At 41.4% G+C, this 23,567-nt stretch overlaps 1 protein-coding gene across 1 annotated transcript; it reads left to right on the top strand.

The window, feature by feature from the left end:
• Positions 1-766: 766 nt before the first annotated feature.
• BLMH (bleomycin hydrolase) lies at positions 767-20,882 on the top strand. Its single transcript, XM_050909092.1, has 12 exons — positions 767-831; positions 1,086-1,283; positions 1,777-1,886; positions 2,547-2,688; positions 3,958-4,046; positions 5,367-5,459; positions 9,235-9,390; positions 9,952-10,110; positions 10,209-10,276; positions 10,690-10,807; positions 13,607-13,676; positions 19,880-20,882. The coding sequence occupies exons 1-12, from the start codon at positions 819-821 to the stop codon at positions 20,029-20,031; spliced, it is 1,368 nt and encodes a 455-aa protein (XP_050765049.1). The 5' UTR covers positions 767-818; the 3' UTR covers positions 20,032-20,882.
• The last annotated feature ends 2,685 nt before the right edge of the window (positions 20,883-23,567 follow it).

Genomic DNA, 23,567 nt, shown 5'->3' with positions numbered 1-23,567 from the left:
ATCATGTCTTGGAACGGTACATTAGTAATACCGTCAATAAACACCATGCGCTGTAAATCAATTTGAGTCTGTGATGCGCAAATCCTCTTCTCGGAGGAGCAGGGCTGTTACTCAACAGGAAGCCTCCGCAGTGCGACCCAGAGCGTGTCCTTGACTGACGTCCTCCAGCGCTCAGGGAGGGCCATTACTGTGCAATGTCGGCGCCAGCTCACGCTCCTGGGCACCCGGCCTCGACACCACCCGCTCCCGACACCCGTTTCAAGCCCTCCCGTTAAGCCACAGAGCAGGGGGTGACACCACCGGGGGCAGAGCCCCCGGGGGCAGCGGGATGGGGATGCTCCCACAGGGCCTCCCTCGCCCAGGGCCGCATCGGCCCTGAGGGAAGGCGGCTGCCCAGAGCCTCAAGGCCGGGCCTGGGCCGCACGCAGCCCGCCGGCACTGCAGCTCCTCGGGGCAGGGAGGCCGCGGCCACCGGGACCGCCGCGCGCTGCCTCCGCCGGCGCCGCCGAACGTTCTCGAACCGGGGCCGGGGGTGTGTGTGGGGGGGTGTGTGTGTGTGTGAGGGGATGGAGCCCCCGCCGCAACGGCGCGCGCAACCGCCGCAAGCTTGTCCCTCGCGGCGCGCCGTCCGCCTCCCGCCCCCGCGCCGGGCCCCCGGCACCGCACCGCACCCCACCCCCCCGGCCCGCTGCGTGTGGCCCCTCTTCCTGCTTCCGGTGCCGGGGCTATAAGAGCCGCTTCCGCCTCAGCGTGTGACCTGCGGTGGGCCCGGCCGTTGAGCGGTAGTTTCCGTGCCGGGAGCTCGCGCCGCCTGTGCCATGAATGCCCGCGGTGAGGGGCGGGGCCCGGCCGTTACCGGGGCAACGGGCTGGGCTGGGGGGGGAGTACTGTCCGTGAGGGGGGGGGGTTACCACGGTAACGGGCCCGGGAGGGGGGGGGGTGACGGGAGACACACCGTTACTTGAGCAATGGGTCGGGGGGGCCGGTTACCGCGGTAAGGGGTGCTGAGGGAGGGGGGGGGGGGGTCGGTGGCGGGGTGGGGGGGGCTGCGGGGCCGGCGGTGACGGCTGCCCCGCGTCCCCCAGGGCTGAGCACGGAGAAGGCCGCCGCCTTCACCCGGCGGCTGCGGGCCGAGCCCCAGTTCCTGCTGGCCCAGAACGTGGCGACGTGCAACGACCCGCTGGAGGTGTGCTTGCAGCGGCAGGTGGTGCAGGACACGGTGCAGGTCTTCCAGCACGCCGTGCCCGCCGAGGGCAAACCCGTCACCAACCAGAAGAACTCCGGTAAGGGGCTCCCCGGCTGCCAGCGCGGGGCTGGGGGTCGGGGGGGGGGGGGGGGGGTTCGGGGGGGTGTCGGTGCTCACGGTAAGGAGGGGTGCGCTACCTCGGCGGCTGTGGCGTTTGGGGAATGAATGATGTAATGCTGACTGCGCTCCTGGGAGCGAGGGCTGCCTCTGAAGTGCTTTTGTCGGGCTTCGGAGCAAAATTGAATCCCGGCAGCATCCTCTTGAGTTAATAACAGTCTTCAGACTTGCAGCGTTTGCCCGTTTTCCTTTCTGTATAGTCTAAGATAAAATCAGTTGAGACACCTGCATTTGCAGTAAAAGATTTCTGAACTTCTTAAGAGCTTTTTGGTATTTTACGATCTCAGCCAGAACAGTGGGCCAAAGGCTTGAGGCAGAACCATGTCATGAATCTTGTGTTTAAAAAAAAAAAATCTATCTCAGCTCTTGAGTATGGACGTTCCAGTTTAATTCTTATTCCTTTGATCTCTCAGGGAGATGTTGGATCTTTTCCTGCCTCAATGCAATGCGTCTTCCTTTCATGAAGAAATACAACATCGAAGAGTTTGAATTCAGCCAGTCGTATCTCTTTTTCTGGGATAAGGTACAGTAGTACAGGTCACAGGTTGTGCTAGGATGGCTTATGCAGTCAGGTATTAGTACTGGGACAGAATTTCTTTTAGGCTGGACTATCTTAATCCAGGTGGAAAACATACATGAGAAGAAACTTCAAAAGTTCTTAAAATATGTATTTTAAATGTGGGTTGAGCACAGTGGGACTTTCAGCTTGAGAAGAAAGTTGTGAAGATGTTAATGTTTTGGAATAGTAGAAGTCGTCTTTCAAGTGTTGTGCGTATTTCAAAAGCTACTTGTAGGAGGCTCGGGGGAAACATGACTGTAACTCTCGGTTGAGGTTTGTCATGCTTGTGACCTACTGATCTGCGAGCTGTGTGCCTGCTCTTTTCCCCTAAGGGAAACAGAGAAAATCTAGTACTAGTTGGGCCATGCTTCGTTGCATAACTTCTGTTTCACATTTCCTGTTCCCCTACCCTCAAGCTCTGTGCTAACTCCTAAATATTTGGTCTGTAACAGAAAGAAGTTTATAGCATAAGCCCTGGAATGCTAGAGGGAAAATAAAGACTTCAGTGGATGAACAGAAGGTAGCTTCATCTAGTTAGGACTTCTGAAGAACTGAGTACTCAGGAATTAATTAATGCATAATATGTCAGACTTACGAGGTTTTTTCCCTGTCTGTCCATTTCAGGTTGAACGTTGTTACTACTTTTTAAATGCCTTTGTGGAAACAGCTCAGAAAAAGGAGCCTGTGGAAGGAAGACTGATACAGTTCCTGCTCTCCAACCCCACGAATGATGGTGGACAGTGGGATATGTTGGTTAATGTTATTGGTAAGAGAACTGGTCACTAGGAGCCCTTCCTGAAATTGCACGCTGGTTTGAAAGATGAGGAATAAAATAGAAGAAGAAACTGAATTTGAGACCTGGGAGTTTGCTGAAGAACATGATGCCATTAGCCACTACATTTTTTAATCAAAGATCTCTTTCATGCTAGTTTATAAATATTAGGCTTAAATCTTGTCTGGGATCTTCACTCTTGCATATTGCTGATGATGATAGAAGCTCAGAAGATCAACAGAAGTAATTAGATATCCCAGACTTTCCATTTAGTAAAAAAGTTCAATCCCCTTTTACTTCAGTCATCAGCTCGACCTTGTTTATTTATATCCATGTACACAATTTTTAGGGCACATAGTAAGGAAAAAAACATTGCTAGACTAGGGTGTGTCTACAAGGCAGAAGCAAAACTACTTAGAGTTGCAGCCTGAAGAAAGATGGTATAAAGATCAGTGAGAGGGAAACGATGTGGAATGTGGCAATGCTGGTCTTACAAAGATCTAGCTTAAGTGCGAACGTCCTTACACTGATTAAGGAGATACTTCTCTGTGTCTGAATTACGCTAGCATTTGCTTTCATTTGTATTGTGAAACAATGTGACACCTTTAAATCAACAAGCCAATAATATAAGTTTAGAATCACAAAAGGAATTTGTTTCTTTGAAGCCTGGAGGTTATGTTTTTTCCCCATCCAATTGTTAGAGATATTTAATCAGGGCAGAGAAGGTTTTGGATGCTGCTGTTACATCCAGAGCCTCACATGGTGTGATCTTTGATTGGTACCATAATGTTGGATGCAATTGAGCTGCTGCTGGTGTTTTGTATATGTTGAGGAGGCAAGGAGACTGGGAAGTTAGTGACTTAACCTTAGATAAAATACATGGAATAATTCAGAAGAGGCCCAGTTCTTTAGAAGATCTTTCTGGAGCTTAATTTTCAGGTAATCAGGGTTTTTTCTGGTGAAAAGAGCTTCTTAAAAAGCACTAATTAGTTTAGAACTTAAGTGTTGAATTAAATGATACTGAGCAGTTCAGGGATTCCACTTCTTGGAACCCCTGTGGAATGCAGATCAGAGGCCAAGATTCAGTCACAAATTAAAATGTAAACTTTGAATACTTGGAACCTTTAAATAAGAGACTTTCCCTTATAATCTCTGCACAAAAGCCAACTATACTTAGCTTTTATGTGGGTATAAGCAGAAGCACTAGCATCCACTGTGTGGAAAAGACAATTGTTAACCCACAATTTTATTACTTTCTTTTAGAAAAGTACGGTGTTGTCCCCAAGAAATACTTCCCGGAGTCTCATACCACAGAGGCTACTAGAAGGATGAATGAGATCTTGAATCATAAGGTAAAATTGATTAGATGATATAATTAAGGGGAGGGGATGGGAATGAACCTGCTCCAAGTGTTCTAGCCACCTTAATTTCTCCTTATTGACCAACGTATTAAGTGCATCTCAGCAACTTAACTTGCTTTTATTCAAAAAGTAGCCCAAAGTCTCAGCAAAGTCTGATGTTAATCTTTAAATACGGAGCAGGAAGGTGTGTTTATGGAAGATGGCCATTGCCAGGCTTCAGTAGCTTGAAAGTACCCTACGTGGTTTTAGTAGCAATTGTTCCTAATCCTCAGATTTCCAAAAAGTTAATTCTGGATGTGTGGCTGATTAAGTCTGTTTCTGCAAAACTAGCACTTGGCATCTAGGTGACTTTCTTCCGCCCCCTCAATAGTTCATCTATCAGTATGCCAAGGTTTCTAGAGATTACTGCCAAATTTGATGGAAAAGATAAAAAAAGTATTTTCAAAACACTGAATCTTAAAAATCAGCTTTCAGTATAGAAGTATGCAGCTTTGTCTGAAGGAAGGTGTAAGCTTGCTCCCTGAACTACAGAAATGAATTAATCTGGGAGGATGCTAGTGTAGGTAGCTAGATAAAAAGGCAATTTAAGTGTTTTTTTTACAGTGGGCTTTGAATATCTTTTTCCAGTTCATATGCTACATGCTCAGGGAAAATTGCCTGCTGAAATCCACATAAAAAATGTAAAATGTGTGCTGAAACAAGCTTAGACATAATGAATGGTGTTAATGTTATTCTAGTCTTGAACATCGCAAACCAGCTGGTCTTGTGGGAGCCCCACTCGCTGTTCCTGGCCTCATGGATGGTGACAGTAATGGGAAGCATGTGCTCTTCTTAATGCAATTCTGCATGCAGTGGGGAAATGCTCCATTCTTTTTATCAACCAAGAGATCAATTATGCATTAGAATTGCAAAATAAATTTTACAGTATGAAGACAGTCTGTTCTCTGTGAGTCACAGAGGTGGTGATGGGTATGGATGTTGCGGCATCAGTTACGGAACCGAGAGAAGTCAAGCCTTAAGAAGAGCTAATGGCTGTAAGCTTCAAGTCAGTGGCTGGAAAATAGTAATTGAGTTGCAACTATTTGTTAACTTCTGATTTTTTTGTGATCTTTTACTTTTAAATCATTCAACTGATTTTTTTTTTTAGAGAATCAATATCTAACAAAGCCTTCTGAAAGACTTTGTTTTCATTTTGAAAACATGTTACAAAGAGTAAAATAGGTGCTTGAAACAACCAGATAGGAAGTCCTAAAACCTGATTAGGTGGCACCTTTCATACTCGTGTAATAAAATGACTCTTTCTTCAAACAGATGAGAGAATACTGTTTGCGGCTAAGAAATATGGTGGAAAGTGGAACAATTAAAGGAGAAATTTGTGCTGCAATGGACACTATGATAGAAGAGGTAAATATACTTGTGTGACATGAATCTTCTTGGAACATGAGGCTAGAATGGATGAGACTTTTTGCTTACTCTTGTTCTATAGCTATTGGATCAGACAAAACAAGTGCCTTTTGCTTAACTAGGAATGTTTTGTATGGCAATGTGCTTGGAGGTATTCAAGTGAATTTTTTTGAAGTGGCTTCTTGCTTATCTCATTCTGAATTTTTCTAATACTTCCAGACAAATATCTTGAACTTATAGATCCCAGAACTATGACATTTTACAGACATCTGCTCTCTTCTGTAGGAAAGCAGCATGTTGTATCTTAAGAGAGATCAAAATAGCAGCCTATCAGGCTTTTATAAATAGTAGGAAAGAGGCAGGTTGAAAATTGCATTCTGGTGGCTTTGAATGTAAAATCGTACAGCACAAGTGTTGTTGCAGAAATTCCCCACAAGAGAGCAGAAAAGAACAACAAAAGGGAGTTCTCTGCATTACGGAAAAGATGTGAGCTGAACACAAGGCTGAATCCAGCTGTGGTCTGATACTGGGGGGCAGCAGAGGAAGGAATCACAGCATCTGTTTCTGGCTGTGTGAATTAAATCAAATCAATCAGCAAGTCTGTGTGTAGTGTGTGGCTGCCATCCATTCACACTGAATATGACAGTGGCACATGTCATTTTTCTTACTCCGTAGTCCTCATACTTGATTCTTAAATAGCCAAAATAAATTTTAAAAGTTCAGGCTGTTACAGTTTGACAAAGTGCATGTGTCTTTAAAAAAAGTATATATTTCATTTGTTTCTCAAACATACAATGCAAAGTGACCCAGTGGTTTCAATGTCTGTCTTTAGATGACTCAAGAAATCAAATGTTTTGGTTATTTGTGTTAGTTTTTCTGCAATCCAGTAAACATCAGTATTGGGCAGAACCTACCAGCTATTCCTGTAAAGCTTCAGGCAGTTCCACTAATATATCTAATTTTAAGGTTAGATTAAAAAAGAAAACTGATTTGTGTTCCTTGGGTTATATTATTGAAACGAAAACTTTTATGAAATGTATGCCTTAAGATCAACAGTAGTTCTGTGCTTTGAGCCTACCCCAGTATGTTGCCAATCAGCACTTAGTTCAAAAGCGAATTAATATGACTTACATCCAGTGTGTGTGTCCAAAAGCCCTTGGAGGATTTTACAGCAGACATCAAAAGCTTCCTAGAGATATTCATTTTTAGGGCAATGACATACAGTTCACTGCAAAATGTCTCTTCATTTGTTTAGAGCCTCTTGCCCTCTGACAAGGGATCCTGGAACCGGCATTAAAGGCTCATTAACTGATTGCAGTTTGTCTGTTCTGTAAAAATATTGTGCTTAATTCTCTGAAGTTAACACAGTATTTCCTCTTGCAGCGGTAATAGTGGTTTGCAGCTTAAGTGGATTTACTTTCAGTAAACATTGTAGTTGAAATGTGGAATTGCACCTGTCTTGTATACTTTAAAAGCACTTAGTTTTAAAGGTTTGAGATCACTCTTATACAGATAAATACATGAAATACAAGTGCCATTGCATCTGTTCTTGTATGTGGAACTTGTTTTTGTTCTGTGAAGTTTATTTGCATAGCAAATCTTGGTTTGCTCATGCTGGGAGGCAGTGCTCTAGCTAAAATGGGGCAGTTGTACTAGAACACAAGATTAAATATTCACTCCAGAAGTGTATAAACATTCTTCTTATCAAACCAGTGCACAGCAGGTCAGAAGTTGAAATCAGTGCGGTGCATGTGATTGAATTTTTCTTCCTTTACTGTTCTCCTTTATAGACTTGTCCTTATCAGAAGTGTCCTTTTCCCTTCCTCATTCGTTTTGTTTTTTAGCACAAGCCACTATATCTTTGCCTTATCTTGGCTCTAGTTGTCACTAGAGTGATATAAGTCACCTTTTAGTTTAAATATTGATAGAGGAAGCTTGTGAGATACTAAGAGATGGCCTATGATGGGTGTGGTGGCAAAACAATTAGGGGAGGCCAATCCCAGGCTCCACTGCCTCTGTTAACTTGAGACTTCTGTCTCCATCATTTTCCTTCCTCTGGCTGGAGCCCACTTGCTTGTTGCTCTCCTTTTAGGCGTTTTTCATGCTTATTTTTTCATAGCTTCATCTCTTACCGCTTGGGGTTATCTGAGGTAATGTGGTTGTATCCACAGCAAATGCTACCTTTTGTGTAGTCTGTGCAAAATTAAATATTTATAGTAGTTTAGGGATTTACATTTGCTCTTTAACATATTTATTGAGAAATAAATGTTGTGTCCTCCAGTAAAAACATTAAGCCTGCACCCTTGTTTCAACCCATAATTAATCTCTTCACTTGTTTTCTTAAATTGCTTGGAGCAAGAACACCTTTATTTGTATTTTGTGCACAGCCAAATAGTGTTACTTAGCATGAACATTGCCTTCCTTTTGCCACCAGCACAAAGTGCCCACTAGCACGAAGCTAGTTCTTATGGAGCCTTAGGATCCATATAAATCAACTCAACTAGCTCCAGAAAGAGTAAGTCAGCTTTGGGAAAGGTATTCTGTCTCTGCTCCTGTGAAAAGTCAGTGAGAGGAAAGTGTGAAGACTGACAGCCTAGGAAAGCTGGCACAAACCACAGGCATTGGATCCTAGTGCAGAAGGTGCGTTTGAGATTTGACTCCCCCTTCTCTTATTTTAAATAACCTGTTGGTTCCTTGCAAGGAAGACTTGTCTCATGTTCAAGACATGGACAGAGCTGAAGTGGACCAATGTCAGCTGAAGTAAAACAGATTCAAACCTGTTTAAATATGATTGAATTCTTTGTCCCCAGAGTAGCTGTGGCAGGTCCTGCTAAATATCCCTAAAGACAGTCATCTGGTTATACTGCCTACAAGTTAGCACATTTTATGATAAGCCCTGTGAGAAAGTACAGTAGTGATTCTTAAGTGCAGTTTCATATTCTGATTTGTAGGGAGGCTGATGACTTGAAATCTGGTCAACTTTTTGTGCTAAAAATCAACAGAAAGCTGCCAGCTGCAAAGGATGTCACAGTCAGCAGGCAGGGATCTTGAATTAAATTAGATAACCTGCCAGCTCAACCCTGAACTGAGACATTGTTAAACATATTCAAACAGACAAGAAGATTATTCTAGGCTTTTGAAAAGAAGCAAAGGCCCATCTTTGAAATCCAAATGAACATTACAGGAAAAAAGGAATTGGTACAGGGGAAACACTGGGATAAAATGCTTTCCTGTATGCATGTTAGAAGGTCTGGTTTGTCTCTGCATGGGACAAATCACCTGGTGGAACAGGTCATGCTGAATGCTTAAGCCTTTCTAGAATCAGTTTCATAGTTTCTCTTGTGCTGGGATAGTATCTTGTTGAAGGAGCTTCAGAATTACTTATGAATGTTGGAATGAGACTGGGCAGTGTATTGCTTTTGCTTTTGGCTGCTGCATTCCTAGGATAACCTGGAATTTATATGTTCCACCTTAAGCTTCTGTTTTGCCTGATGGCTTGCCTGAATGTAGAGTGTGAGAATGGAGAGAGATTCTGTTTATTTTCCTGTGGCCTTTCAGATTGGTTTTGAACTGATGAAACACCTAGATTTCCAGAGCTGAATGCAAATAATTCATGTGTGTACATTTATTCATGTTCTTCAAAGGTGGCCATTAAGATCCCATTTCTCCAGTTGGTTCTTATGCAGAGAAATCCATTCATCAGTGGCATTGCTGTGGTAGCAGAGGCAGACCTGCATGTATCAGCGAGTTCACAGCTGTTTGCTTCTCTGGGCAGGTATTCAGAATAGTGAGTACTTGCCTGGGCAGCCCTCCGGAGACCTTCTGCTGGGAGTTCCGGGATAAGGAGAAGAACTACCACAAATATGGCCCTGTGACACCGGTCCAGTTCTACAATGAGCATGTGAAGCCTTACTTCAACATGGAGGACAAGGTTGGGGCTGCTGAAAGGCAGTAGCTTCCCAAGACCTTTTTTGCTGCGAAGCCACTTATTTTCCACTTTTGCAAGTGTACTGTCCGCCCCTGTAACTGCACCATATGGGATGGGTACTGCTCCCACAAGTCAAAGATGGCCTTCTGTTTATTCTCCCCATTCTCCTGTTTGTGCTTTACCCTTCAATTAGCTGTGATCTTGCATTGCACTTCCATGATGATTTTGTAATGACTTCAATTAGCTGTGATCTGGCATTGCACTTCCATGATGATTTTGTAATGATAAAATATGTAATGATCAAATCAGTCATAAAATGCCCCACAATAGCCATTAGAGAGCAGGAATAACATGCAAAGCTGCAATGCCACAGTTATGAGGTGAACTTAAAACAAAAACCAAACAAAACCTTAAAAAAACCTGCTATTTCAGCGAGTGGCTTGTTTGCTAATGGGACAGACAGCTAGCTGGGACAAAAGTGATTCTCTGAAATCCATCTAGATTTAGTTCTCAAAGATTTCAGTTAAGTTGCTCCTTAATTTATGACATCTTGGTTTTTGGCAGATTTGTCTAGTGAATGATCCTCGACCTCAGAATCCATACAACAGGCTGTATACAGTGGAGTACCTGGGCAACATGGTAGGAGGGAGGAAAACGCTCTATAACAACCAGCCTGTTGATGTCTTGAAAAAATTAGCTGCAGCATCTATTAAGGATGGCGAGGTTTGTTTGGTTTCTCTTCCTGGATGGTGTGATGCAACTCTTGTAATATAAAACTCACTAGGATATGGCCTAGACATGACTCTTCCTTCTATTTGTAGGCTGTGTGGTTTGGCTGCGATGTTGCAAAGCACTTCTATGGCAAGCTGGGAATCAATGACATGAATATGTAAGTAGAAAATCAAAACAGAATACCATTTGGGATACTTGGCTAGGACATAAACAGTCCTTTAGCTGCTTAAGAAACTAATTTGTACATGCTTTGGATTATATACCCCAAAAGAGTATACTTAAGTAATTCAGCAGCAACAGAAATTTTTTTCACTTGTTAGCTAAAATCTGAATCCTTTAAAGATGAATACAAGTGGTTGTTAAATATTCTTACTAATTTGAATTGTCTAGTATCTGGTGAGAGAAACTCCTAAAGGGATCAGGTTTTGCATTTATTCTGACACTAAAAACAGTTGAACTTGTACACCTGTGCACTGGCTCCTGGGACAGTGCAGTCTACTGATTCCCTGATTTACTAGTGAGAATTCTCCCTGCATCCTTTTTGATATTGCTTATGTGGCTTTCTAATAGATTTAATCATGAGCTGGTGTTTGGTGTCTCCGTCAAGAACATGAACAAAGCAGAACGATTAATCTTTGGAGAATCAATGATGACCCATGCCATGGTCCTGACGGCTGTCACCGAGAAGGTAGAGTCTCCCTCCAGAAGTTCTGATGCTTGCACAGATGTATTTGAATATTCTGGCAGCTTGTTTATGTGTTCTGGGCTCATTCACAGTGTGTAAGCTGTTCTGCTGGAGTTGCGCATGTGTGCCACAACACCCTGGTGCACAAGGCCTAGGTTGTCTATTCTCCCTGGGTTGTTTGTGTCTGAGTGTTCAGAACTATAAATATTTAACAAGGAGGGAAGAATTTTAGACAAGTCAAGGACTTCTTTCCTTCTGCCCAGAAGCTTTTATTGGAGAAAGGGAAAAGAAAGTCAGCTTCTATTTTTAAGATACCAGAAAACCTATGTTAACTGATTTTTAAATACAGATTCTGATGTATCTTGCTGAGCCGGAAATCTAGTATGACAGCAAGTGTTTCCTACCCTGTCCCATTGCGTGGGTTAGTCCAATCTACGTTTTACAGCATGAAGCTCCTTCTGTTAAAATGCCGGTAGGAGGCACTTTGCAACAATCTTAACCTCCTGCAACTCCCTGGCATGTGACCTCTCTGACCTACACCTAATCAGGGAAGGAAAATGGTGTCCAAAATAGCTCTGTGGCAGACAGTAGGCTGAGAGAAATCCCCAACTGAATCTGCTCCTGGCAGTATAACAAAGCACATATGAAGTAAAAAGAACCATGTGAAAATTTACAACTCGGGGTTATCTGCAATGTTGATGTTTTCCATTTATTTCCAGAAGTTGTCATTGTTCAAGTTTCTTTGAAGTGATCTCTTCCTGTCCAACATGACCTTGGCTTGTAAAATACAAGCTTGCATATAACTGAAGGTTTGCTTGAGCTCTGGAGTTTGAGGACTTGAGATGGGACTGCTGAGTCATAAGAATTTTTCTGAGTTACTTTTTACAACTCAGTATAATTTTTCCTGTTGTGTTCTGTGTTCTGAGCTCTTAAGACTTCTGTTTTGTGTATCAGATTGCATCAGAACGCATCTTTAAAAAAAATTTTCATTGTTTTTCAGTTAGATACTAACAATGATACTTTTTCTAATGTTCAAAACCTATTTATCTATTCACAACTGAAGTCTGTATGTTTGTACTGGTTGTACTGAGTTACTGGCTGCACTTCATTGGCAGCTGTAGTCTATGGTCTGTATTTTTAAATTCATACTTTTGCATGCCTAAATGTATAGTTGCATAAAATTTGATCAAATGTGACCCAATTCCTTTAAGAAAAGGATGTATACAAGATCAGTATATGATGGATGGTATCTCTAAAATCAAAAGATAGTTTAAAAGAAATTATTCTAGAACAAATTCAGCATTTAGAGGCTTTTCCACATTCAAAATGGACTAAGTTGTTTCTAGTTCTTGTTTGAACGTGTTGTCTTGTATTAAACCTTAACTTAATCTAAAGGAGCTTTGAGTTGTAAAATGTAATACTTTGGATTTACCTACTTTATAAAAAGGCTTTGAAGATTTAAAGAATCCTATTACAATTTTACAACATAAAAAATTGATGTGGATTAAATGCACCTTTTGGTTAAAAACTTAATGTACATAAATGTGTTTATCCCAGTTTCTGTCTGATAGCATCAAGAGTTGACTTATCCTTAGTCTGGTAGCTCTCAAGTGTCTCACTTTAAGGACTGTCCTATATTTTTTTAACTGAGAATAGAAGCAATACAACAATATTCCATTGAATATTAAAAAGGGATTGTGGAGTGTTTTCCAGATTAATTTTTTGTATTAAAAAAATTCTAGTAGCAAAAGAAAAACTATTCTTTGGTTCCTCAAGGGACCTGCTGTTTCCTCATGAGAGGCTGCTTGAAGGAAGCAACAGTTCACTTTGTGGCACAGCAAGCCTATGAAGCTGTTTTCGGTGCTTTCATGTACTTGTGTATATCTGAAGGCTGGTTCAAATCTATCAATGCAGGCTAGAATACTGCATGCTTCTGAACATGCAGTTAAATGTACTTCATGCTCGTTAGAAGCCTTGTATATCTTTCAAAGCACGCAACTTGCAGCTGTATCCTTCAGCTAGATTCTTCAAGTGTTTGCACTTGCTGTTATTAATACTGGTCTAAATTATAAGTTGCTTCATCACCCTTCTTCCTTTCCTCTGATTCCTAGGTCAAGCAAGTTGTGCATTCTGCATTTCAGAAGGCCCCCATGCCCTGACAGGTGATAGGGAAGGCTGCTTAAATTCTGTCAGTTAAGTCATAGAATCGTAGACTGGTTTGGGTTGGAAGGGACCTTCAAGATCATCCAGTTCCAACCCCCCTGCCATGGGCAGGGACACCTTCCACTAGACCAGGTTGCTCAAAGCCCCATCCAGCCTGGCCTTGAACACTTCCAGGGAGGGGGCATCCACAACTTCTCTGGGCAACCTGTTCCAGTGCCTCACCACCCTCACAGTGAAGAATTTCTTCCTAATACCTAATCTAAATCTACCCTCTTTCAGTTTAAAACAGTTACCCCTCGTCCTATCACTACACTCCCTGATAGTCCCTCCCCATCTTTCCTGTCCAAACTCAAATTTAGTTAAATTTAAGTTTTCTGGTTAAAATAAATATTTATTGCAGGCTCTCTTCTTGACCACATTTCCTCATATTTTATGTAGGTGGGTAGACAAGTATTTTAGAAAATTACATTTCTCCAACCATTAGCAAGAAACCATTGTCTGAAACTCGCCAATGCCTGTAGACTTTTTGGAGTGGAGCTCTGTGGTTTGCTGGTGCTGGATTTAGACTTGGAAGGGTTGGCTGCTATAAACTTGTATGGTCCTTCACTACTGAATAGCTATTGATTTGTTTTGTCACAGGATGGACAAGAAGAGGCATTTGAAAAATGGAGAGTGGAAAACTCCTGGGGTGAAGACCGTGGTAATAAAGGTAATTCATAGTCATGGGAACAGAAAGCTGAACTTAGTGTTTGGAAATAAGGAGGTAGAAGGGGGAAAGGGGATGTGCTGTGTGTCTTTCACCAGGATGTGCATGAAACAAGCCTGCAAACAGCATGGGGATCACTGCGTTATGGCACTGTATTCCCGGAAGACAAACATTCTTCACTTAAATGTGACTTAGATCAAGTAAATTGAATGTAAACATTGAATGGAGAAGCAGGAAATGTCACTGGATAAACTTGACATTGTGGTTGCAAGTTCAACTGTAGAGGCAATTGCATTTTTGGGAGGTGGCCATAAGTGATTGAGGCTGACACTTCTTGACAGACAGGGCATCTTGGTCCCAAGGGCAGGAGGACAAAGTTGACAGAAGCACATATGTTGGAGGCTAGAACTGGAACTCTGAATATAGCTTAATGATATGGGGCACATATTGTCTTTGCAGCTTTTGACAATCCAATAACCAAACTGTTTATTTTGTGTGTGGAAGGTATAGGAAGATACTGGTAGACTTTATCTAAAGTATTTCATTACAACCTTTTTTAAGGTTGATTAGTTTATTGCTGTAAAGCTGCTTATTTTCCTAAGCCTTGTGTAGCAGTTTGCTGTTCATCACAAGTAAATTGCCAGCTATTATCCCTGCCACAAAGAACCCAGCAGCTGTAGGAGTTTGACAAGTGTGACAGGGGGAGAGCAGAACCTTTGCTATTTTGTTGCTCATAATCCTTTGCTGCAGAACACAAGTCTGAAAAATCTGGTAGTATTAGTCTGAAAATATAGTAGTACTTCTTCTCTTCTGAGGTACCAAGAATTCCAGTGGACGCGTAAACCGATCTTTTAATAAAGGGACGATAGATAAGAAATGCTTCACAGTATCAAATAAGATAGGATCACTTCACAGAACTGCACTGTATAGAAATGCTTTCTCCTAGTATGAAAGGAGAAATAGACTTCACGGCAATACTTTTAAATGTCCTAAAGTTTTTGTTGACAGAGCTAAGCTTGAATCTGTACACTACAGCTGTCTCATCTTTGGGACCGCATGCTGGCTGTGGCTGATATTACTTAATCTTCCTGAGTCATGTGTGAAACCTAAGTAGTTTATATTTTCTTTTAAAGCACTGTTTATCAATCACTGCAAGCTTTTACTTACTGATTTTGTAAATGCGGAAATGTATATGGCTGGTTCTAGCTTGTGCTGTGAATAGCTCCCATGTAAACTATTCTAGCTCCAACACCAGTCTGTGTTAAAAAAAAAAAAAAAAAAAAAAAAAATTGAAATTCTGGTTGCCTTTGTGAAGCCATGCTGAAAATGTGACCAGCAGCATCCTTGCAGTGTTCCTCTCTGGTATGACGAGCACCAGCAACAACAAAGTCCACAGTTAACATGCAGTTCTGCTCATGCCAGGTTTTCTGTGTGAGCTTGCTTTCCTGTTTATGACTGTCTCAGCCTGCACTATTGTTCCTTTAAAAAGGATTTGTAAGTGCTGTAGGGCTGTAGCGGGGTGGATGTGCCAGCCTGGCGTGGCACACGGGCAGGCAGCGTGGACAGAATGGTGAGTCACAGCTGAGCAGTGGCTTAGGAAATTCCTTCTAGTTGCTTCCCTGCTCAGCCTGGGGATGACTGGAGGGTGCTTCTCTGCTGGGTCTGGGGGGCCAGCTCTGACCTCCCCTGGCGCGACGTGAGTGGGGCTGATGGTGTGAGAGCATTTCTACTTTGCTCTGCCAAGGCCTGCAGTCAGTCAGCTTTTCCTAAATGGAGTGGAGGGGAACTCCATGATTTTTGTTATCTCCTATCTGAGACAGGCTGGGTGTGGACTCAGCCATGGCATAAGCTCACTGATGAGCATGCCAAGCCAGACTTCAGTGTGTCCCGCAGCATAACACAATAGTCATTGCTGACCACATTTTTCTGTTGCACATTAATCCCAAATGTTGTGCTCACAAGATCTTGTATGGCTGATATTTCCCAGGATGTCTGAGTTTTCTTCTGGGAATAGACTATTTCCAGAAAACTCTGTTTTAGGAAGTGGTCTTATTCATAAGCTTTTGATATCTTCTACATTTAGTTAGATGTTCATGTATAATATTCTTGGAACAGTGTCTTAATTTATGTTCTGGCCTCTGGGTCTTGCAGTAGTGTCTGTTCTGAGTTGGCTGTATACATTCACAGCAAAGTATCCCAATAAAAATCTTTAGTCTTGACAAAACAATGAAACTATGTTGATGTTCAGCATTCAATGCTCATCAGTGTGACAGTAGTGAAATATACTTTGGAATGTTGGATTAAGTAAAGAAGCTAAATCAATACTAAAAAGAAGTAACATCAAAACTTTTCTTGTCTCCAAATACAAACTAATAACTATTTTCTTAAGCACCTTTATGTATAATAGAGAATATAAAATATAGAAATACCTGGTTAGTTGTGCCCTTATTGTCAGAACACTTTGTTTTGAGACACACCAGATACTTGGTTTGTGATGTTAGATGCTACTAGTGTTAGAGGAATGCTTCCAGGAAGCAAGTGCCTTACTCAGCTTGCTGTACAACTGTTCAGCGTGGACTTTGGTTAGTACTCCAAACATTCTGAAGTTAATAGGTGTCTTTCAGCAACTTTGATTGTGCTAGCCGTATGTGCTCTTTGGCCAGGGTTCAGAGTTGTTCTTTATTAGAACTGGAGAAAGACTGGGCTCAATTTCAGGATATTGGCTATTACTCCCAAACCGCAATGCAGTAGACTGAAACCTGACACTGCTAGTAAAAGTTGTACCTGTTGAGCTGTGACTGAACAGCGGCAGTTCTGTGCTAGTGTTACTGGGCTGGAGCATCAGTGAATGCTCTGACGGAGCTGCAGAGGCTGTGATCGATATGTGTGGAGAACCATATGCATTTTTGGCTTGCTTTGCTTTGAGCATGTAATCCAAAACCAAAAACCAAAACCTACAGCAACTAGAAATGAAAAGTGTAGCCATCTATGTGAACTTTTCTGGGTGAGTCACTGTCACTTATCTTTTTTTGTACTGGTAGAGACCATGGCCTCTGGAAAAGTCTTGCTCACTGTCTATATTTTGTTTTGGTTAGGGAGTTGCCTGGAAAAGTGCCTTGACAGAAAATCCCATCAGAACTAGGAAGCTTGACTCTTATTTCAGACTACTTTTTTCAGGGAGGTGAATCCCTGAATGATTTTCTTAGGTATGACCAAACAACCCACTGTTGAGCTAAAGACAATTGGACATATCCTTCAGAGCCCATTCTCAAACATTAGAAGAGGTAACTTGACAGGGTTTCCTCCCCTTCCTCCTGCCCTACTTTTTCACTCTTCAGTGTCCAGTACTAGCTGGTGTAGGAGGGTGAGGATTTGTAGTCTGTCCTAGCTCTCTTGCTATGCCACTGAGTCTGTCTGGCAGTGATTTTTTTTTTATCTTATCTGCCTTGTTAAGTAATTGGGAAGCTGTGCTTGGATAAGTCCAGTGCAGAGAACCAGAATCCCCATCAGTAAAGCGGCAGCCAAGAATGATGTTAAACTTGGCACATCCCAGTTGAGGCCCAGTTGGGTGTGGGGGATACAAGTAAGCCCCAACTCCATTATTTCTTGGACAGGATGATAAAGGGTACAGCCTGCAACAAAACACCAGGGACTAGACTTTGAGTCATTAAAAAGCAAGCAAACAAATGACTTCTCCTTGGTAGGAAATGGAAGTGTTTTTTCACATGGGGTCCCTGTTGCTTTGCTCTGAGTACAGTCTAAGGTGCCAGGTAACACCTCTTTCCCCAGACTTGCATGGTGCGGGACTGGAAAGGCTGTGACTCCTGGTTTGGGCATCATGGGATGAAGTTATTTATATGCCTGTGCTCTGTGGAATGGGCAGAACTGAATTCTTGTGGTAGTGCTTGTCCCAGAGAAAGGGAAGCCCTGGGAACAGCCTAGCATTGCCTCTCCTAAATATTTAGTAATTACGCTCATATTTGTTGTAAAAGTGTTTCTTGGAATCCTGTCTGTTTTTCCTCAAGGAAAAAACACAGCTGCTGACAAACATGGCTTGTTTTTTGAGGTAAAAAAGTCACTTCCCAGTTAAATATTTCCTTTCTGTGTTTTACTGGCACTTTGTCAGCCATACAGGCAAGTTTAATTATTCTGCTTACTCTTTTGTTCTGGAGACACAGTACATTATTACCTAACTTTGAACCCAGCTTATCCCATAGGATATCTTTTTTTAAAAGCAAGCAAGAGGGGAACACTAAATCATTATCACATCCATTTGATAGGGGTCCATCTGCTTGTTTTGGCATGAAAAGAACTTTCTTGTGATACATCTCCAGCTAGAAGTCAGCTCCCTTTTGACTTTTTTAATCTCTTGTACTGACTGTTGCATAGATACTCTTCTGCATGAAGACATTTTAAGGATTTAACTGTAGACATTTAGTTTCTGTATTGGTATACATGTATTTATTATCCCATAAGTACACTAAGACAGAAAGGCTCTGTTAATTTGTCCTCCCTGTGGAGGAGTTACGGCACAAGCACAAAGTGGCTTGTACTAGGTCCTTTGGGAGCTTTCAAGGGCTTTATTTTCAGGTGCCCAAATCCTAGGTTATGCAATAACTCGCAGGCCGTTCATCCTTGACTGACCTATCCCTGGCCAGCAGCTTGTCAGTTTTAAAATGCTGCATGTTCAGGTTTTCCTTTGGGTAAGTTAGAGAAATATGGACCAGCTTCATACAGAGGAGTACACTTCTATAGTCAGGTGCTGTGTTCTGTTACAAGAAGATGGTGCTGTTGTAAGTTTTTTTCCGTATTCTGGCCTTAACATACAAATGGTTTGAGTGAAGCAATAGATTAATTACCTGAGGTAGAACTCCATTGTGTACCCTGCCCAGAAATGCAATAAACTTCTCTGTTTCTTTTTCGCTTCTGCCTGTTACCTGGATGGAGTGCAGAGCTCAGGGTTGCCTTAGGCAGGCTCTTAGGTGTATGTATTGCTGCGTGTGAAGTATGTGTCTCTTTTAATGAAGAAATTGGTAATGGCTTTCATTGTGACACTGGGCACAGGCCTTCTCAAAGAGCAACCTTACTTATTTGCATGTTCTGAAGTTCTGCTTGACGCTTCCTTCTCGTTCAGACACTGCGATCCTAATCAGCACTGTCAAGCTTTGAGATACAGGATGTCAGAGGCAGAGTTCATTATCCTCTCAGGGTACAATTACTTGTTGGCTCTTGGGAGTGAGAGGTTTTTGTGTGTCCCAAGAACTCATATCCTGAAGAGAGAATAATCAAGGCAGCTCCCTTTGGCAATGTTTCCAAAATGGCTTCTAGCTTGGATTACAATTGATAGGGTTTTTAATTTATGGGAATTATCTGATCTCTTGCTTTAGAAACAAGATGGTGTAGATAGATGCATTTATTGTCCACATTCTTTGGACATTTTCTTGTTTCATTTGATTGTGTGATGATACTGTATAAGGACATGAGGAACTTTATTACATAGTCTTCTCATCTGTCTTCTAAATGCTTTCTTTCTCCCAGCTACTCTTATTTTCAGTTCACCTTGAATAGTTTGTTTCCAATGGTAGCTTTCTCCTAAAACCTGTGATACTCTAAATGTGACTTCCCCCCCGCCAATTCAAAGGCTGTTCACTGAAATTCTCAGTAAGAATTATATTAAGGGAGAAAATTAAGATTTAGTTCAGCCAAAATGTGATTTAGATGGCTTTATATTTGAGGAAAGCAGGTGGCCTCCTCTTACTGCAAGAACTAAAACAGCAAAGTTTTCTTAAGCCAGAGATGGCTTGAGTATTCACCTGGAAAATTTCCCTTTTCACAAAATTCTGAAAACTTCTAAAGCCAGGGACTCAATAACTTTACATTCTGCCTTAAATGCCTTTTTTTTTTTAAGGCATTGTAATTCACTTGAGTGTTCTCAATGCCTATTTTAACAGAGGAAGCACAAATGATGAATATTCTGGGTCATGTTTTTCCTAGCAGGCTTCTTGCTTGGTCTGTCAGTGTACATGAAGTACATCCAGTTAGCCTATATGTTAATTTCTTTGTGATTTCTTTTTTTTGTCTTGAGAGATGCGAAGTATGACTAGGTCCTGTTTGTAATGTATCATTCATAGGTGAAACTTGTATGTGACTGCTTCGCTGTATTGGTAATGGTTCTCTGTTGTAATGAACTGTGTTTTCATCTCCAGGTTACCTGATCATGACTGATGACTGGTTTTCTGAGTACGTGTATGAAGTTGTCGTGGATAAGAAGCATGTACCAGAAGACATCTTGGCAGTGATGCAGCAGGAACCAATTGTTTTGCCAGCTTGGGACCCTATGGGGGCTTTAGCCAAGTGAACTACAGAATATTTGCCTCTTAACGGTCAACCAGAAGTAGATGCAATAGAGAATTCCAATGGTTGGAAGCCATAGCCAAATGATAATGTGACCAAGCACTCAGCATGGTCCATATTCTTGAAATGTAAGTTAAGGATCTTTGGGAAATAGCGCTTTACTGACTTGGCTGAATAAAGCTCTCAGACAGGCTACTCTGCAAAACTAAAAAGGGAAAAGGAAAAAAAACTCATGATGAAAATGTATTACAAGTGCTGTCAATGGCAGTTTGATTTTACCTTAAATTTTTAATAAAAATCAGCATAGTAACTTAGTAGAATTATTTTGACCAGTGTTTTTCCTAGAAAAGATGGCCATAAAAGGCCCTTTAGAATTAACGCTAGGTGATTGTTAGAACAAATACATCAAGATACTTATAAATTAACCATCCATGGTCTGACTTGTACCATAAAAGAATGCCCAAAATATTTTATATATTTACATTTTTAGTTTTGCTGAAGTTTTGGAGCGGATGTAAGAATTGAAACTGCTAAAAATTACCTTTAGAAAATTTTCTCTTCCAGCAGAATTGGGGGGGAGGGGGGAACTGTTTCCTTGAGGTTTCCAGTTTCACTTGTTTTTATTCTTCCATTATTGAGCTAGGACTGGATAACCCATATCAAGGCCCAGTGCTATGTCTGTGCACAGGAGCGCTATTTTTCAGTTATATTAGCAAGAACAACCATAAGTAAGTTCACAGGTGGAGTTAGTGTCATGCTCAACAGAAAAAACATTTTAATTGCTGCATTTTATTTGGATGTTTTAAAAAACAAGATGGTGCTACGAAGCTTTTGAATAAACACTTTCTAAAGTGACTGCTACAGTTCTGTTTTCTTTTTTTAAATGAGCCTCATGTAACTAATGAAATGGAAAGATTAGTGACCTACAAACAAATCTAAGTGAGCCAGAATGTGAACATATCAGGAAAACATGCTGCTTTATGTTCTCAGTAGTCAAAGATGCTCCTCTCACTGAACAAAGATAAACACAAACATAGTATCTCATGTGCTACAGGCACTCAAATAGTTTGAGCACAGTACTAATCCTTCAATTTAAATTGTGCCAAAATGGTGGGCTGTCTTTGTGTGTACCCTGACAATTTTCCTGTTCTGTACTGGGTTTAGTCATAGGCGAATAAGAGGGTAAGTAAGGATAAAGAACTACACTGAAACACAACTGCCAGCTACTGTGGGTAGCAGATGTTGCTTAAGTTAAGTGCAAGTGAAAAACCAGATGTTTGGTATGGCCTCTCCACCATTCGGACTAGAGGTAGAAAGTTATTGAATGATTAGAAAATGTATCTTAGGTTAGTTACACAAATACGTGTATATGTATGTACATATATACATATATTAAAAATGCCAAGCTAAATCATGTCTGCATGTTGCCTGCTAAACTAAATCCAGATTAGGGTTTGTTTAGGAGTCATCCAAGATGATTCAGCCTGCTGTGATTAACATTTCCCAAAGTGGGCAGGAGTACTGGTTAGATAAGAGAATTTGGTGTGGAACAGCAGCAGGAGGTTATTGTTACTGTCCTTGAGTGATGGGTTTTAAGAGTCTGTGTCCTTTGCAGTATTTTCTGCAAAGGAAACAAAGCTGTTCTGGAGATGCACAGAATGTATCTTGGTAGTACAATGATACTAATACTTGATTCCTTTCTAGCAAAATTCAGCTCGTTATCCTGGGTTTATAGCAAAAGGTTTTCTGTCATCTCAAGACCTATGAGGGTACAGGAGTAAATGGCTATTGCTCTCAGCTTGCCTTTTCTAGTAGCAACGGTCACGAGCAATAACAAAGCTATACCTTTGCAGTAGACTTTCTTTATCTAGAAGACTGCAAGCTCAATGCTCAGATCTTTTTCTGTGTCTCGGGACAGGCAGATGACCTTTCTTGCTTTCTACAGTGTTGACTGGCAGAAGTGTGCATCACATGCAGTTATCTTTGGAAGTTTGGGCATACCTTTTAATTATCAGGATATTGTTGAATAGTTGATTTGTCAAATATATTTAATTATCAGGTTATTGTCAAATATTTTGCCACCATTTCTGATTTATACTCTATGCTCATCAAAATGTGATCTCTATCAAACCATGCAAATGTATATTGTATAAGGAACAGTGCCTAGCCAGGAGTAAGTGGATATGCAAATAAAGCATGCAGAACAAGAGTGAACTAAGTTTGAGTGGTGTGGAAAGAAAAATATAAAAATGTCATGGTTGATCACATACTCTTGTAGAAAAAATTGGTGTAATATTGGGGTGTATAAACAGAAACAGCCTGCAATATATGTAAAGTTACCCAGGTTTGCCTAAGACTGTTGGGGAGTGAGCTGGAGTGCAGTATCTAGCTTAGGGTACTGCACCTCAGGGAAGATGCAGACCAAAATGAGTGTAGAGTGGTAAGAATGATCAGAGGACTTGAAACTGTGACTAGTAAAAGGCTCAAAGAAACATGGTGTTTAGTCAGAGAAAAGGGGAGACATCACATTCTTTTACTTCATAAATGATGCTCTAAAGAAGGGAATTTTGTTCCCACTGCTCATGATAAATTGATCAAAAAGTTACGGTCAACTGCAGCAAGATTTAGTGAGATCAGGAAAAGCTTTCTGGTGATAAAAATAGTGAAGAACTGGAATAGATTGCTTGAGGACGTGTGATGCCTCCATTGTTGGAGGTCTTTAAGAACAGGTTACAGAAGAACATGTCAGAAATGGCATTGGTAGAGTTGATCCTTCTTTTGGCAAGGGGATGGACCAGATGATCTTTTGAGGTCCCTTTTGGCTTTATGGATCTGTGATGCGCAGTCTCTACCTCATGCTGTGTTACTTGCATCAAGGCGAGTAAACAGTCTTGTACTTGATGCTGAACCCTGGTGGCTCTGAAACTAAGCCAAATCTCTTGGGAAGCTGTATTATGCACAATATTTTGATTATGACTAATGCATGTGTTGTTTTGGGGGCTTTTTTCTTCCAAAAGGTCAGTATTTTAGTCTTTCAAAATCTTTCTGCTTATGACATTACACCAGTTCTTCTATTTCCTTTATGCTATCTATGAGAGGGGGATAGCAGCCACAGAGAGTTAACTTTTTCTCTTGAGTTTAACTGACTAACATTTTTGTTGCCCATGGCAGCACTGATGGGGATTGAGTTTGACAAATTAAAAACGGTTTCCAAGCCAGTTCTTGTTAATTTGAGTGTTTAAAGTATTGTTCAGCGTGTGCTTATCTCCGCAGCTCTTGCCCAGATATTTCCCTGTACCGCTTATACAATAGTATGTTTTTTTCCTTTCCTTCAAATAAGCACAGAAAATCCACATGGCTAAAACACGTTATAGGAAATGAAGCCAATCTGGCAGAAACAGTTTTGCATTTATGCCCAGCAGTTTTATAAGTTCTCTGTAAGAAGGAATGGGGAAGAGGAGTGGAAATACATATGTCAAAGCGAGAGCTACATTTCTTCTGCTTTGAGGACTCTAAGGGCAGTTGAACAAACTGGTCCGA

The sequence above is a fragment of the Gymnogyps californianus genome, chromosome 20, assembly GCF_018139145.2.
Source record: "Gymnogyps californianus isolate 813 chromosome 20, ASM1813914v2, whole genome shotgun sequence".
In the NCBI taxonomy this organism is placed as follows: Eukaryota; Metazoa; Chordata; class Aves; order Accipitriformes; family Cathartidae; genus Gymnogyps; species Gymnogyps californianus.
Note: the sequence above shows the minus strand (reverse complement) of the source record. Positions and strands in the feature narration are given on the sequence as shown.